We start from the raw sequence: 14,348 nt of genomic DNA, 5'->3' as shown, positions 1-14,348 counted from the left end.
TCCTTTCAGGAGGAAAAGAGCGAAACTACTTCAGTGAATACAGGTATTTTCATCTTCCGTTTACATTACAGCTGATTACTTTTACAAGCACTGCAGATGGAATTCATGTTACAATTAGAACTCAGGAAGTTTGCAGCCTCCCTCATGAGTCTTCGGCTATGTTTCTCTCATTGCGAGTCATCCGGGGAGTCAGGAAAATAAAATACAGTGATGTGCTGAAATTGAACCTCTTCAAACTGTCATGGTGCCTTACTGTTGTGATCAAAGCCTTTTTAGCATGCAGAAGCAGAAGCCAAGGCGGGACAGAATACAAGCCTGCTTTTAAGCTTCTGCTGTTCCCTTTTTGTAATGAAGCCTAATTGCTTGTCTCTGCTGTGCGTGTGGGGGCGTATGTGTGTGTGCCTGCTTATGTGTGTGTGTGTGTGTGCGCGCATGCACGTATGTGTGTGTACCTGTATGTGTGCGTGTGTTCTGTGTGTGTGTGTATTTTGTATGTATATACCTGTATGTTTGTCTCCATGCACGTGCATTTGCCCTGCGCGTGTATACGTGCTGTGCATGCTTCAGGCCAGTTCATCGTCGAAAGAGGCCAAAAGTGAAGAAGCCTTCCTCCAAATCGCTGTGAGTTTGTCATAACCCATCTGTTCCTTTGTAGTCAGCCAAACTCTACCCCTGTCTCCATCCAGATTTTTTTCAGCTTGATCAGATGACCCAGCAGCATGCTCCCCTCTTTCCTCTGTACTGTAATTCTGTAGTCCTATACTTACAGTAACTCTCATTTACCTGCATTGCAAAGCGGCACTATGTTCTTTTTCATTCACTCACTCAAATCAAATTCAGCAAAGCAATGCAGATGTCACATCCTCTCAGTATGTTGTGTTCTCGGTCCTGTTATTGTCATTTGTTACTTTTCCTCACAGTGTTGGTCGGAACAGACCACAACTGGAGCCATGGTTTCCAGTGAATGCCTCAAGTGGCACATTTAACTCACGGTATTTGTTTCCCTGCACAGAGGGCAGATTTGGGAAGGGTGGGTTGGTTAACCACCTGCATCCCGCAACCCACCACATTGGCCTCCTCCAGCGAAGGAAGGAAGAAGGGGGAGTACAGGCAAACCCAAGGACCTTGACCACACTTCGATGGACCATAACCTGAGATACTACTTAACTCTAATCTGGGTTTTCATTTTTGAGAGAACTGCTCGTGATAACTCTCACCCAGGCAGAGGAGATGCTGAAACTGAGAGGAAGCATAAAGACTCGCCATCTGTCAGTGCTACATTCGCACACATATCATTCTCATTTACATGTTCTGTTTCCCTCAGCTGCCAGGACCATTAACATCAACAGGATGCTGTGAATCAGGTGGGACTGTTTGGCATCCACAAGCCATTCAGTCTAACAGTACTGCTTGTACATAATATATATCAGCTTTAATCAACTTCCGTTCATGTCTAATGGGACTGGGTGGAAACATGATGAGTTACATGTCAACTCTGCTGCTACACAATGACGTCATGGCCTCATGATGTCTCCGTGGCTCATGCTGATTAGACAGATCATTAGTGCTTGGATAACAACAAGACATATTTTCTTTCTCTGCACCAACGTGTCTGCACATGGAAGTGGTATGAACTTTTAAACGACCAACGGTAACAAACTCTTTGCCATAATCTTTTGTATTATAGTTGATCTTTACGCTGATGAATGTCCTTTATGAAGCGTCATAGTCCTCAAAGCTGTGAGATGTGAGGTGACTAGAGATTGCCTGCCTTGATCTAACCCCGTCCAACGTCAGCCACACCTTGAACAGGCCTACACTAACCACTATCTCACAGTGATACAGCCCAGACCTCCTGAACATTTGACCACGGGCAGAATGCCTCATTAGTGAATGCCATTTTACTCCTTTGTATTGTCAGTACCACACTGTAGAAGTATCCAAATAGTTTGTTCAGCTTGCTGTATGGTGCTACAGGATAACAATACAGAAGTAAAACCTTGCTGTACAGTACAGTATGTATTTGAATGTATGTTGTGCAATTAATATAAATGTTTACAATATTTTTTATAATACTGAAGAGGCAGACCTCATTGTATGATATGAGTTGACAAAATGAACTTATGGGGAGAAATGTAGCTTCAGAAATGTCCTCGCCCACAGTTTGTACGTTTGTCCTTTCCTTATTTACATCAGAAAAGCACTTAAAGGGTTCACTGTGAACAGATGCGCCATGTACATTCAATTGATATATAGTTTACTCTGTGCCAGAAGGACAACACAACAGTGAAATACTTATTGATGTGAATTCAAGCTACTTGCCTCCGATAGCTTCTTTCTTTTTAGCAAAGGTTTCCATAGACATGAGTGCTGGTAGTAATTGTGAATAAAGTGTTGTTTGACCATAAACTGACCCGGATTTTATTCTGAAATTGCATGACGGATCGCGTCCCTGTCCAGCAGGTGTCTCTGTCTGCTTGTCCACAGGCTAACATCAGGGTTATACGGTGCTTAAAGTTCACCACGATTACAATAGTGGAAAGATGTGGCTAATTGTCATCATAGACAGAGACAGTGACGGTCCTCAGCTCTCTGACTGGCTGAGTCAAGCGACAGTACGTCGTAAAATGAGCCAATCATATCCTTAATATGAAACTCAAATATGAATCCACTAATCAAAAGTATCTCATGCCGACGTGTCGCTTAGCAACTGCAGTGTTCTGCTACTTGTGGGATGCGGGTTTGGCACAGGGCTAAAATCCAAGCCAAAATCTGCTCTTAGTTAAGTTAGCTAACTGTTTGAATTGCACACATTTTTATAAATAAAAGAATAATAATAAAAGGGTTCCTGGCTGTTTGTAACCACCACAATAAATAAACTGTGAAAACAAGTCTGTGCATTTATAGATGCATATGCGTAGAAGTTATTTATCTTGCTCCAGTCTCGTGACAGTCGGCAGACAGCTGAGGGCCGTCATGTTCCCGCGTGGTGGGATAGTTCTGCTCACACGACTTTAACATTTTATCACTCTTTGTTCAGCCAACTGAGCCCCTAATTGTTTAGCTTGTGGTTTGAGCTCTACTCTTTCCAGTCAGCTCGTCGAGGGGACTGGGAGGGGGAGGGGGGCAGACTGGGTGACCCCCATCCCAACCTATGACTCACGTGCAGAGGCGGAGACTGCATCTCGGATTCACCACCGGAGCGCCGTCCCGTAACATTCACTCCTCGGACCGCTCCGAAACTTATGTTAAGAGAATTAACTTTCATCCCGATACCGGCAGGACACCGTTCTCCTTTTGTTTACGCCCTGTTTACGATGTGAAGAGAATGGCCGGGACAAGGTGAGTTCAATTTAACTTTAAGGTAATACAAACTTACCTGGAGAAAGTTTACAAGCTAGCGCTGTCAGCCCGCCGCCGGCAGCTTCCTGCGCGCAGCCGACACCGCGAACAAGACCCCGCCGCTCCACTGGATACTGAGCCTCCAGTAATGTTGGGGGGTAGTTTGAAAGGTTAATGTTTGCTGCATTTTGTGAAAATGAAGTGGGTGATTTAGAGGAGTCGCTGTTGTGGTGGAGAGAGTAGGTGAAGCTGAAATTCAAACAGTTTAGTCGTGTTGTTGCGACTAAACTGTTCACTGCTCTTAACGTTGAGCTGCTGTAAAGAGATAAACTGTTCTGTAACTCTCTAACATCAAATGTGACGCTTTAAGTTAAACGTTTGCTCCTTTTAGTATTCGCCGCGGAGTTAAATTAGCTCCAGTTTAGCTGTGGGGCCCTTTGACTTTCTTCATTTATCGACCAGCAGCTCCATCTTTTGATTTTTTTCCCATAAACTGCTCCCCAAATTGTCTGAGCTAACATTAGTCTTTGCTGTGGTTCAGAGACCAGTAACCTAAACGGAAGACAAATGTCCCACAGCCCATTTGTTGCTCCAGTTTTTACTGGTGGAACTGGGGCTCTGGGCTTTTACTGGTTTGATCCCCACATGTTGATCTTTCTTTCTTTTTTGTTCAGAACCTGCTTTGACTGCAGATGTGCGTTAAAACTTCGTTTAGCTTTCATCGGTTTCATGAGACAGCTGGTTTGCTTTAGTCCTCACAGTCTTATTTAAAGCTACTGAGATGCAGCTATGTGATAAGCTTCTTTGATTCCTTTCAAAATCTCCTTTGGCTTCATACATATGCTCTGACTCTGTAAAATTCAGTGTTGATGGTGTTTAATGGCTGAAGTTCTGATAATCTTTGATGTCTTAATATCTCTCCTTCCTATGTGTGTACCTCCTGTTGAATACTATGCCATGGATATTTTCTGACAACCAAGCCACCTCCAGGCATATGTCATTTATATAGCCAGAAGCTGTACGTTTGGCATCCATGCCAACCTGACTTCCTGGGTGCAGCGGTTTCACCATCCCCCTGCCAGCTGGTGCTCATCTGATGATTGTTTTGGTTGGTTTTGGTTTGTGCAGATAGTCCAGCACTACACCACAGACAGCGAGGGTGGGATGACAGGACAAGACAATGGTCCATTTGGTGTTGCTTCCTGCTAAAACTTCTCTTCCGCTCGTTTGGGCTTGTTAATGTGAGGAGCAGAAATGACAGTAGGGTGTTGTTCGACTGTTTACCCCACTGGCTCTCAACGCTAGACAGACATGACGGAACAAACCATGCATTCCCACAACGAGATGAAACAAAATTTGGTCTTATGACAAGGACATGGCAGGATGTCCATCCTACAGAGAATTTGACAATGGATCTTTTTTTTTTTTCGCCTGGTGAGAGGAAGTGACTTGGAAGCTTGTGCTCCAGTGACAATGGCTGTTATGGACTGTGACATGTTAACAGTTTAATGACTGTGGATGATCTTTTTCTTTTTTGTGCATTTTTATTTTTTTTTTTTTAAGGCATAAAGCTTTTTCCAGCTATCATCCCCTTTTCTGCTTTCTGCCCTGTAATCCTGGTCTCACCCCTGTGTATCAATGCTCTTAACACCCCCACACACACTTTTCGTCTGACTGTGATTCTCTGTGGCATGCTGCAGTGACACTGTAGTGAGGCTAAGGTGATTTGCCCAAACGCATTTATCTGTACTTGTACAACTGCTGACATTTCAGACCTTTCCTTTGCAGGGATTATAGGCTGGGTTAGCCTCCCTGGCCCACGCTAGATTGAACCTGATGCTAAGAGTGCTGATCATCACTCACTAGCATTACATGGGATAATAACTTGTGGGATGGTCATATGTTCAGATGGGCTGTAAGGATGAATTAGTTACCTGCTTGAAAAGAGCTGAACAAGTCCTTAAAACGATAGAGAGCTGTCACAATGCACAGCCTGAACGAGCTCTACACAAACGTACAAAAGCACATAAAACACAGTCATTACACACAGAGACAGAAAGGGGTGAGGTATGCTAAAAGTTGACCTAGAATAGAAAAGATTTCGTCCCTGAAGCGCAGCGTCACAATTGACACTCTGAAGAGGAAGCTCTGTTGTTATTTGGAATATTAATCTGTCCCTATACCGATGATCCCCAGTGATGGCCTCTTTATCATAATCCACCCCACTCCTCCCCTCAAGCCCGTACAGACCCAGCACTAACATCTTCACCAGGCTGCTCTGCATGTCTAAGCCTGGTGGGATCGCCTTCTGCACCTTCACTTCCTCTAGAGGACCATCCGGACGTTTCTTTCCTGTGTGGCTCCTCGGCCAGCCACTGACCCCCCACTCACCCTGTAACTCTGCTCTGGGATTAGTCTCTGGCCTCGTTTGTCATGTCAGCAGGGGAGGATTCGGGGGGGATGGTGTGGTCGGGCTCAAAATGAAGTTACAAACTGCTCCTGGCGGTAGGCAGGCAGGTCACAAACTAATAGAAAATGTTATTTGGCAGCACGCAGATGGCATGGAGAATGAATGCTTTGGTTTATTTTTAAAAGGCTGTGTGGAACATGTCTTCATTTCTTACATGTCTGACCCTGAATGATCTGACAGGATAACGTTTGGACAATGAATGTGTAGGTTTATTAAACACAATTACATCCAAATAGGTTCATTCATTTCTCCTGTTTGGACAAGTGACCCCATTGTTCCCGCTCTGACAGCTGGTGTACTGGACAGAAAGGCCGGCCTGTATGTGGTAAACACCCTGATCCTGTCCTCAGCCTCTCCTGCACATGTTCACTCTCGTCCAGAGTCTTATCTGACCTGGAAAATCACCATGTGCTCCTCAACTACGGAAAGGGGTGGATTTAAGGAGGGATGGGGTCTTCAGCTCGGTCAGGCTGGCCCCTATAAAAGGGAATTTGTTGACCCTGTTGCTGAGTAGTGTCTCAGACAGACGGTGACTGTTCAGCAGAGCAGTAAGGGGACCGGAAGTTCCCAGCATTTCTGCTGAAAGCTGCAGCATTCGTGGGAGAAGAGTGGATGGCAGGACAAGACAATACTCTCTATACAGAAACCACAGAGTGCTGCTTCTCTGTGGTTAGTTTGTAGGCGGATTACAGCGAGGGTATCTGAAGTAACATTCAAGACTGCCAACACAAAAATGTTCTCCTGGAACCGGTGGCGAGGTAGGCACTATTATCTCACATCTCATGAAGAATCAGTTTGATGCAGTGGGGGTGAACTTTGGCAGCTTCAGGGAATTAATTCACTTAGGCCGTGTAAAATCACTAGTTGGAAAGCAGCATGGGAACGACTGGCCTCGCCGAAGGTGGCTGAACGACCTTGTGAGATCCAGTCTAATCCAGTGCCATTGGAGAGGGGAAACTGTCTCTAGTTCTGGATTAGGGCAGCTGTTGAAGGAGGTCACCCCAGACCTCGAATACATGTCGCAAGCTCCTCCCCCGCCACGGCTCTGATTGGCTGGGCTCTCCTTTGTGGAGGCAACACAGAGAGTTCTCGTTGAATGAAGTCTGCCTGTTGATCTGACAATAGTCTGCATTGTTCTGTACCATCACAGGCTTCAGAATGGGGTGCATTTCACAGGCTTTGTAATGCATATGACCATGAGTCATCACAGGACATTCTTGTCAACTAGGTAACCATTTTTTTTATACTCCTCGAGAATCCACAGACTTGTGTACAACAAGAAACTGTTGGCGACTGCAGCAAAAAGGAACATTTTTCTGACTTCTCCGTCAGATCAGTATGCTCATGTGCTTGTCTGGTCTCCTTTGTTGTGCTGAAGACTGAGCACAGATTTGCATTGAGCAGAAAGCTTCAAAATCCAAAGTCCACTTTGCATTTTTTCCAAATCAGTGCTTTAAAATAGAATCCATGTCCAACAATGGCACACATTCGTATAAGCTTAGCATATAGCACACAGACTAAACCAGACCATCTGGTTCTTGCGGTTTTAGGCGCTGAGCAGTAACTCTAGTGAATCAGAACTGCCAATCACACTGTTCTCGGGCAGTGCTAGACAAGACATTCACTGGAAGTAAATTTACTCATTTTCATTAAGTGGTGATGTTATTTCCTTGCTGTAGGCTTCCTTCGTTACAGTCGTTGCATTTGATTTTACAGAAATTGGCAGGAAGGCAGTGTTTCCCTCAGTGGGTTTCATCTGCAGTACTGTCATAACAGAACCGTCACGGTCAGTATTAACAGCTTGTTAGTGTCTTATCTGTCCAGGCCTTTTGGAGGTGAATCAGGTGACAGAGTGAGCTCAGGAGTCCCCCCCTCTGTTCATCCTCCCATCCCAGCCTCATTCTCTCTGCCAGGCATGTGGATGCCTGGCTTTTTGGTCTTAAAGTGCTTTACCTCTCTTCCCCTCCTTGGCAACCTGTTGCCCCGGTGCCTGGGTCAGCTCACACGAGGCCGGCTCTATCATGCCTGACGTGTCTTGCCGTGAAAGACGACCTCCAAACTTGTTTGCCAATGTCAGCACATGTTGAATGAGGAATGGACACTGACAACTGCTACTGAGCGGTGGGAGGAAAAGAGGAAAGGGGAGGAGGGGTGAAATGGAGAGAAAAGGTATGAATCCGTTTGACTTCATGTCCCCTTTAATGTGGTTCAGTTGGAAAACATTCATATGTTCACACTCGCTGGTTTCTGTCTACTTTAAAATGCAGAAATCAAAGAGAAATGCTCCTTTCTGTCAGCTCCAACTCTCTCTGTGATAAGTTATTATCTTTCAGCATATACAGTCACAGTCTCAGTGTAATCATTGAGAGATGGTTGTTCCTCGGCCGAGACCATTGATGAAATCACTATTTCATACTTCCAAGTTGTCTGACAACACAAACAAAATATATGCCCATGAGAACCCTGTTTTGTGATTGGCTCAGTAGGAACACACACAAAAAGTGAGTGGGGAGAGATGTTCAACTTTTTAAACTACTGCAAAGCCGGTGTATTTCAATAATTTGGACAAACAATTGGCAGTCACATGTCAGTGTTTTCAAAAAAGTCCATTTTACCTGCCCATCATACAACTGGAGTTGGCTGTTGAATGTATGTATAGTTGTTTATTCTACAACAATTGTTCAAAAGCTGTTTTGGATGTAGGGAAACGCTGGAGTGGTGTTAATGAGAGGCCAAGAGTTACATTTTTCTCGATATGTTCTGTAAATTAAGTCGACTTTTTGAAAGTCCCTAGACAGATGTGCGTATGATCATCCAATCAAGGTCTCCTTGATCATCCTAAGCTTGTCCATTGCTTTTTCCCACCCTTTTCACCATCTGAACACCTCAGGGGCTGTACAAAAGATGGATAACCTTTAGTTAAGCAACCCCACAGATGCACAGATGAAAATAATAACCTGCAGAAGAAGACATGCAACAGAGTCTTTAACAGCCGAGAGGCAGTAGAACGCTAAATAAACTTGTAGAAATTCTAACAATGACAAAAGAGTAAACAAGCCGAGCAGTGTGCAGCCTTATGGCTCTGGTTTACAAAGCACATTACTGTTAAAGTCAACAAGATAAATATACAGCATCCTAACCCTGAGCATTAACTTTATGAGGGTTTCTGTGGGGATGAATGCCAGGTTGCCTCTCAGAAGTCCATTACCCCATAACAGACTCAGCAGTCTTTATGCCGGTTTGTTTGTTGTTAAATTAAATGCAAGCCACACACACACACACTTGCACACACACACAGAGGACCAATTGTGCCTTCAGTTTTACTGACCTCCAACCCTGGTGACACGGCAGGAACGGGAGGTGTGAAACAAAAGGGCCAAAGAATGCGTGTGTGTGACAGGTGCTGGCTTTTTTTCTGTCATCTGAAACGTGCACTCTCCCCTCTCCCTCTGATTGTTCTGGACACATGGGTGGAGCCTGCTCACACACCCCGCACAGTGACAACCCTCATACACCTTGTCCCAGCTCTGTTTGCATCAGAAACATTTGGCTTGATGGAGGCTTCCAGGAAACAAACACACACCTGAGCAAAGGCTGAATTATGCTTTTGATAAGGACAAGATTAGCCTGTCTCAAATCCCATGTCTCTGTTAACAAAAACAGTGGCAATGGAAACTTTTATGTCCCGTAGATTTTTTGGGGAGATCTGCGTCATCTGTGTTGAGACCCTGGTGTAGAAAAAACACCTCTAATAATACCAGCAACCAAATATTCCAGCTATTATTCATATTTATATTGTTTTGTTTTGTTTTTAAATATTTTTTCATGGGCCTCTCCATCTGTTTCAGTGCAGCTATGTCTTGCACTGCCACTGATGGAGTCACACACACACTGGAGCTGCTGCCCTCTCCACTCCAGTAAACGGGACCGTGGCCACAGCACTCCACATGCCAGCCTCACAATTACGCTCTTCGTTAGTCACAGCTACTGGAGCTGCTGCCAAGCACTCAGTGGTCGGTCCGTGTCCCTGCTCTTGTTTTACAATATTTAGATAAGCAGGTTGCCTAGCAGCCACGCTGAATAGACTTTGTACATGGTTTATACAAAATCAAACAGAAGTCGTCTTTTGGCAGATCACTCCTTGTATTATGTTGAGGCGCAGGCCCCGGCTTGCTCTATGAGAGCAAATTACCTGTGCTTTCTCATGTTGCTCCATTTTTAGTGGTTTTGTACCTGCACCACTAACTTTAAATTCCTTCCTCTTCCCCGAGCAGTGACTTATTTTAAGACTTGTATCTGAGGAGAAAGAAGGGTTTATGTTTCTAAACAGGAAACAGTGCATCTGTAAATGTAGCAGCCAGGGTGGACCTTGGCACTTGTTACTGTGCCTGATGAACAGTGCTAAGGTTTCCTCCATGAATGGCAGGCCCTGTGCGAGAACTCAGCCTGCACTGGTCCACAAGGGACACTCACAAGCAACAGCTCAGAGTAGTCTGTTGTTGGAAAAGGTTAGAGGTTACCTTACAAGAGTCCTGACTGGTAAATGGGAGCGGGCTCGCTGGTTTTGTCTGTTATCTCACCTTAAGTTTATGGACAAATGAATGCAGTAATCCCCCCTTTAGGCTCCATTTCTGAAAGCGTCCTATCTCTCCATCAGTAATGCCACAATGGCACTGAAGCATAAAGCTGCAATTCAGCCATTACTTAGATTATCTGATGAAACACTGCTGCCATAGTTTGGTCAAAACGCTGTGCTATACAGAGAAAACAATCTTTTTTCTCTCTGTGTTGTTTATCTTTTGGATGAAATCAACAGCCACATTGGTATTTGAGTTTGTTTCAAATTCAAAGCTGGACAATGACACAAGACTGCTTGTTGTCCTATTTCTAGTGAATGTATTGTCCAGTCCTCTATGTTTACTGCTGCCGGGAAAAGTGCCATTTACACTTTGGCGTTGGCTTCGAACAATGGGGCAGATTCCATGAGCTATATTCTGTTGTTTCCCTCACGCTGGGAAACCGCTCTCTGTTCTAGTTATTTTTGGAGCCGACTAAATTGTGGATGATAGATGAAGTATATTTCCTTCAGAAGGAGACCTCTGGCACTTTGGGAGTAGGAGTAACATGATGGTTAAGAAGGTGTGCTTGTGTGCACGTCTCTGGTCTCAGTGGTAAATTCTGTCTGCAGAGACTTTTTTGACAAGCTTTATTTTTAGTCCCTGTGGAATAACTAAAGGCTACTGAAACATCTCCTTGTGAACAGATGGGAGACAAAGATCATGTGTGTCATGGGAGGAAAGAGAGTTTTACTTCATACAAGAACAAAAAGGACATTGGATTTCATACTTCAATTTCCAACTATTTAAAAGCAGTTGAAAGTTTTTTTGACACAGAATTGTCAAATGTCATGAATGTGAGGCTGACAGAATGAAGACAGTTCTGGCGCAATCTGTAAAATGCAATTAATTCTCAACTGTCTGTTCACATGTTTACTGACGGCAGTCAAGTGCTGGTGTAGGACCACTCAAACCCATAACACAGGTCTCTGGCATAGAAGTCTGCTTCAATTAGATTGAGATTCCCCAGAGGTAAATCAGGTGCTGTGTCCCTCAGTCACAGGACCGTGTGTGTGCTAAGTTAATTTTAGTTCAATATAAAACATTTCTGTTGGAGTTAGCCTCCACTGAGCTGGTGCAGACTGCATTCCAAACCATTTATGAACATTTGCAGCACGAGGCAGACGGCCTCGGCTGTTTGGAGTCCTGCACTATACTTTTATGCCTGCTCCTCATGTCAGTGTATTGCCTAAAGCCGAGTAGGCTGCAGTTCATGTACATGGTATTAAAGCTATCTTTTCACCAGACGCTTCTAGGAACTAGGATGGCGCTCTCTTAAATTTTAGTTGGTCCACTGCAAGCTCCTATATTGAATTAGGATAATGAAGGACATCAAGGAATGAAGGAAATCAAAGTGTGTTGACCTCAGTGCTGGTAAATCCTGCAAAAGACAAGTGCCTTTGTATTAGACAACCCATGTAATGGACATCTCTCATGTTTGTTCAGTACTGTCAAAACTGATGTTCCAGGAATTTCAGAACCTGAACACTGGTCTGTCTTCCTGCTTATCTGGTCGTGTCAACAGAGCCCAGCAGGCTGGCTCTCAGCTCTCGCTGCTGTTTATTTACCCAGAGGGAACAGTCCTTATGCAACCACTACACCCTGTGCTGCTAAACTCGTCAACCATGGCCTCCACAGTTGACCCTCAAACCCTGGTTTCCTGTTGGGGTGTTCAGGATACCGTCCGGCATGTTAAATTCTGTGCTGGTTTACCAAGTGTCATCACTGCAGTGGATTTTTGGAATCTCAAAAATGCTTAGAGAGGGACTTGCAACCTCTGCTTTCTTTCACTCCGTGTTCACAAGGGATTGGTTTATTTTGAATCAGATACAAACACTGCATGTACAGAGAGTGACGACAAACACAGGCCTGAGTATTAAGGAATGCAGCATGGAGAGATCAGTTTCTCAGTGTGGGAAGGCCTCTTTTGGAGGCTGGAAGCAGTGAAAGGATGAAGGCTCTGGTATGTGTGGCGTGGCATTGACTGTTTGGCCTCTGCTTTGAATGCCCCATTATTTGCAAGGCTGCCTGCTCATTTAGTGTTGCGGATCTAATCAGTTTGAAAGTCATCTTCTAATTGTTGGGCCTCATCGTGGGACCCTTCTTTGTAAAAAGGCGGACTGTAAACACTCAGTCTGTTGGTTGGTTGATTGCTTGGCAGTTATGCTCTTGACTGACCAATTTCTCAATGGTCGGTCAATCATCAGTGTTACTTTTATAAGAAGAAAAGCGCTTCTTAATCCATTGGATTAAGACATTATTTATTTTACTGGCAAATTAATAAAAAATCAAAGTAATAAAATGCTGATTTTTTTTTTTTTTTTTACCCCCCAATCGATTGGCTGCAGTGCTGGTAGAATTTCAGTTGACCAAGATCTTCCATGGTTGACTACAGCTTGACTGAGGTCTGGGCTGCTTGCCTGATGTGAAGGATTGAACAGATGGCTTCCCAGCATAGAGCACTGGGACACATGGGTAGACAGTATGTGTAAGGCTCCTATATCCTCTCCATGCCCTTTCTATGTTAACTGGCTGTTAAATCGGCCTATGGAGAGCGTGGGGCCGGTGCTGGCAGCACATAAAAGAGATATAGATTAATGCTTCGATACTTTGATGAACAGGTATGTCAAAGTTACTCAAGGCTTTGCAGTTAAAAGAACAGCTGTTGTTCACGGTGACATTGTAACCCTGGCAGACCTGACTGGCACCACACTGCTCTGTGTCTATTTCTGAGGCCGGGGGTGCACACAGGGTTGATTTGGCCGGGACAGGAGAACGAATGTGGGTATTTGGTGGACGTTGTAAGCACTCTTTTCCATGCTAAGCTTCGTGCCCCTTCTGATCATCACAGGTAGCTTGGACGGCAGGCTCGTACCACAAACAACCATGACGGGGGGCAGAAGAAAGGCTTTACTGTCCCAAGAAAGCTGGGACATATCCAATCCTACGATGGATTGTTGTGACACTAATTCCTCCACGCTGGCACTTCACTTCTCTTCTCTTTCAAAGCTACTAGGCTAGAATTGGGTGGGATACTGAAGAGAAAAGACTCTCAAGTGGTCATTACAACAGACTAGAAAGGAGAGTTGTGAGTCCTTCCTCTGGCTCTACTCTAGACATCTACTGTGTCTGAAACTTAGGAAGGGACTCTCACTGGCTGTTTGCAGAGTTCCTGTTCCCACATGGATTTGCTGGCCTGCATTAGGGAACTAGATCAAAGGAGACATAATGGAGCCCTGCTAAAGGGTAGCATGACCTGGATATTTAGCAGCAGCAAACTGCAGTCCTCGCTTATTTGCCATACATCGACTCTGATTTTCTTTAGAAAGCCAGTAATATGGGGCGATATCATTCAATTCCAATATACCACATGCTTCATTTAACACAGATAGATAGAGTGTTCTATAATTTCTCTGCAATTCAGTTCGTAGTCTAATTGTGTGTAATTGGTTGTCCCCCTTATCTGTGTCCTTTGTATGTATATATTTCTGCAAACTAGGTTGTCTTTCGATCTTTTTCTCTCTGCCTTTTTTTGCACCTCCCCTCTCCTCTGTCTCTTTTTTGTTGTCTGTGTGTATTGTGCTGAGCTGGCTGTTGTCACTCTGTGATTGTAGTTAAGCTCAGTGGTTTTTGCGTTAGTGGCACTCAGAGCGTATGGTCCTCTTCGGGCCCTGCTGACTCCACGCCTGCTGTCTCACTGAGTGTGTCCACCTGTCTCCTTATTCAGGAAACACACATACACGCCATCACTCCTGCTGCTCCATTGCCTACCAAAGAGATTACATCATTGCTAACACACACACGCATGCAGATGGATACATGTAGGGGACACAAACATTGACACTCTCTCCATATGGGCAAGTGGGCATTTTTGGGCCTCTCAGTCTGTCAAACAGTGTGAGTTGTTTACTGCTTGTCGA

General features: G+C 44.6%; 2 protein-coding genes across 8 annotated transcripts in view; both read left to right on the top strand.

Annotated features, from left to right (window-relative positions):
- Window positions 1-2,409, top strand: part of sulf2a (sulfatase 2a) — a 33,024-nt gene extending 30,615 nt beyond the window's left edge. For 2 of the 5 annotated variants that reach the window (XM_070958773.1, XM_070958772.1), the window contains 2 exons: window positions 10-43; window positions 1,013-2,409. In XM_070958773.1, coding sequence (XP_070814874.1) covers window positions 10-43; window positions 1,013-1,043 — 65 coding nt within the window. In that variant the 3' untranslated portion in view covers window positions 1,044-2,409. Of the gene's footprint in view, window positions 1-9; window positions 480-567; window positions 622-1,012 lie in introns of those variants that run through there. The other 3 variants (XM_070958770.1, XM_070958769.1, XM_070958771.1) reach the window with 2 other exon arrangements.
- Window positions 2,410-2,955: 546 nt separating this feature from the next.
- The window catches only part of arhgap46a (Rho GTPase activating protein 46a), a 32,246-nt gene continuing 20,853 nt past the window's right edge, over window positions 2,956-14,348 (top strand). Inside the window, exon 1 of one of the 3 annotated variants that reach the window (XM_070992282.1) lies at window positions 2,956-3,342. In XM_070992282.1, coding sequence (XP_070848383.1) covers window positions 3,155-3,342 — 188 coding nt within the window. In that variant the 5' untranslated portion in view covers window positions 2,956-3,154. The remainder of the gene's footprint in view (window positions 3,343-14,348) is intronic. The other 2 variants (XM_070992291.1, XM_070992301.1) reach the window with 2 other exon arrangements.

The sequence above is a fragment of the Chaetodon trifascialis genome, chromosome 3, assembly GCF_039877785.1.
Source record: "Chaetodon trifascialis isolate fChaTrf1 chromosome 3, fChaTrf1.hap1, whole genome shotgun sequence".
In the NCBI taxonomy this organism is placed as follows: Eukaryota; Metazoa; Chordata; class Actinopteri; order Chaetodontiformes; family Chaetodontidae; genus Chaetodon; species Chaetodon trifascialis.
The sequence above is the reverse complement of the archived record's forward strand: the minus strand, read 5'-3'. Positions and strand labels throughout refer to the sequence as shown.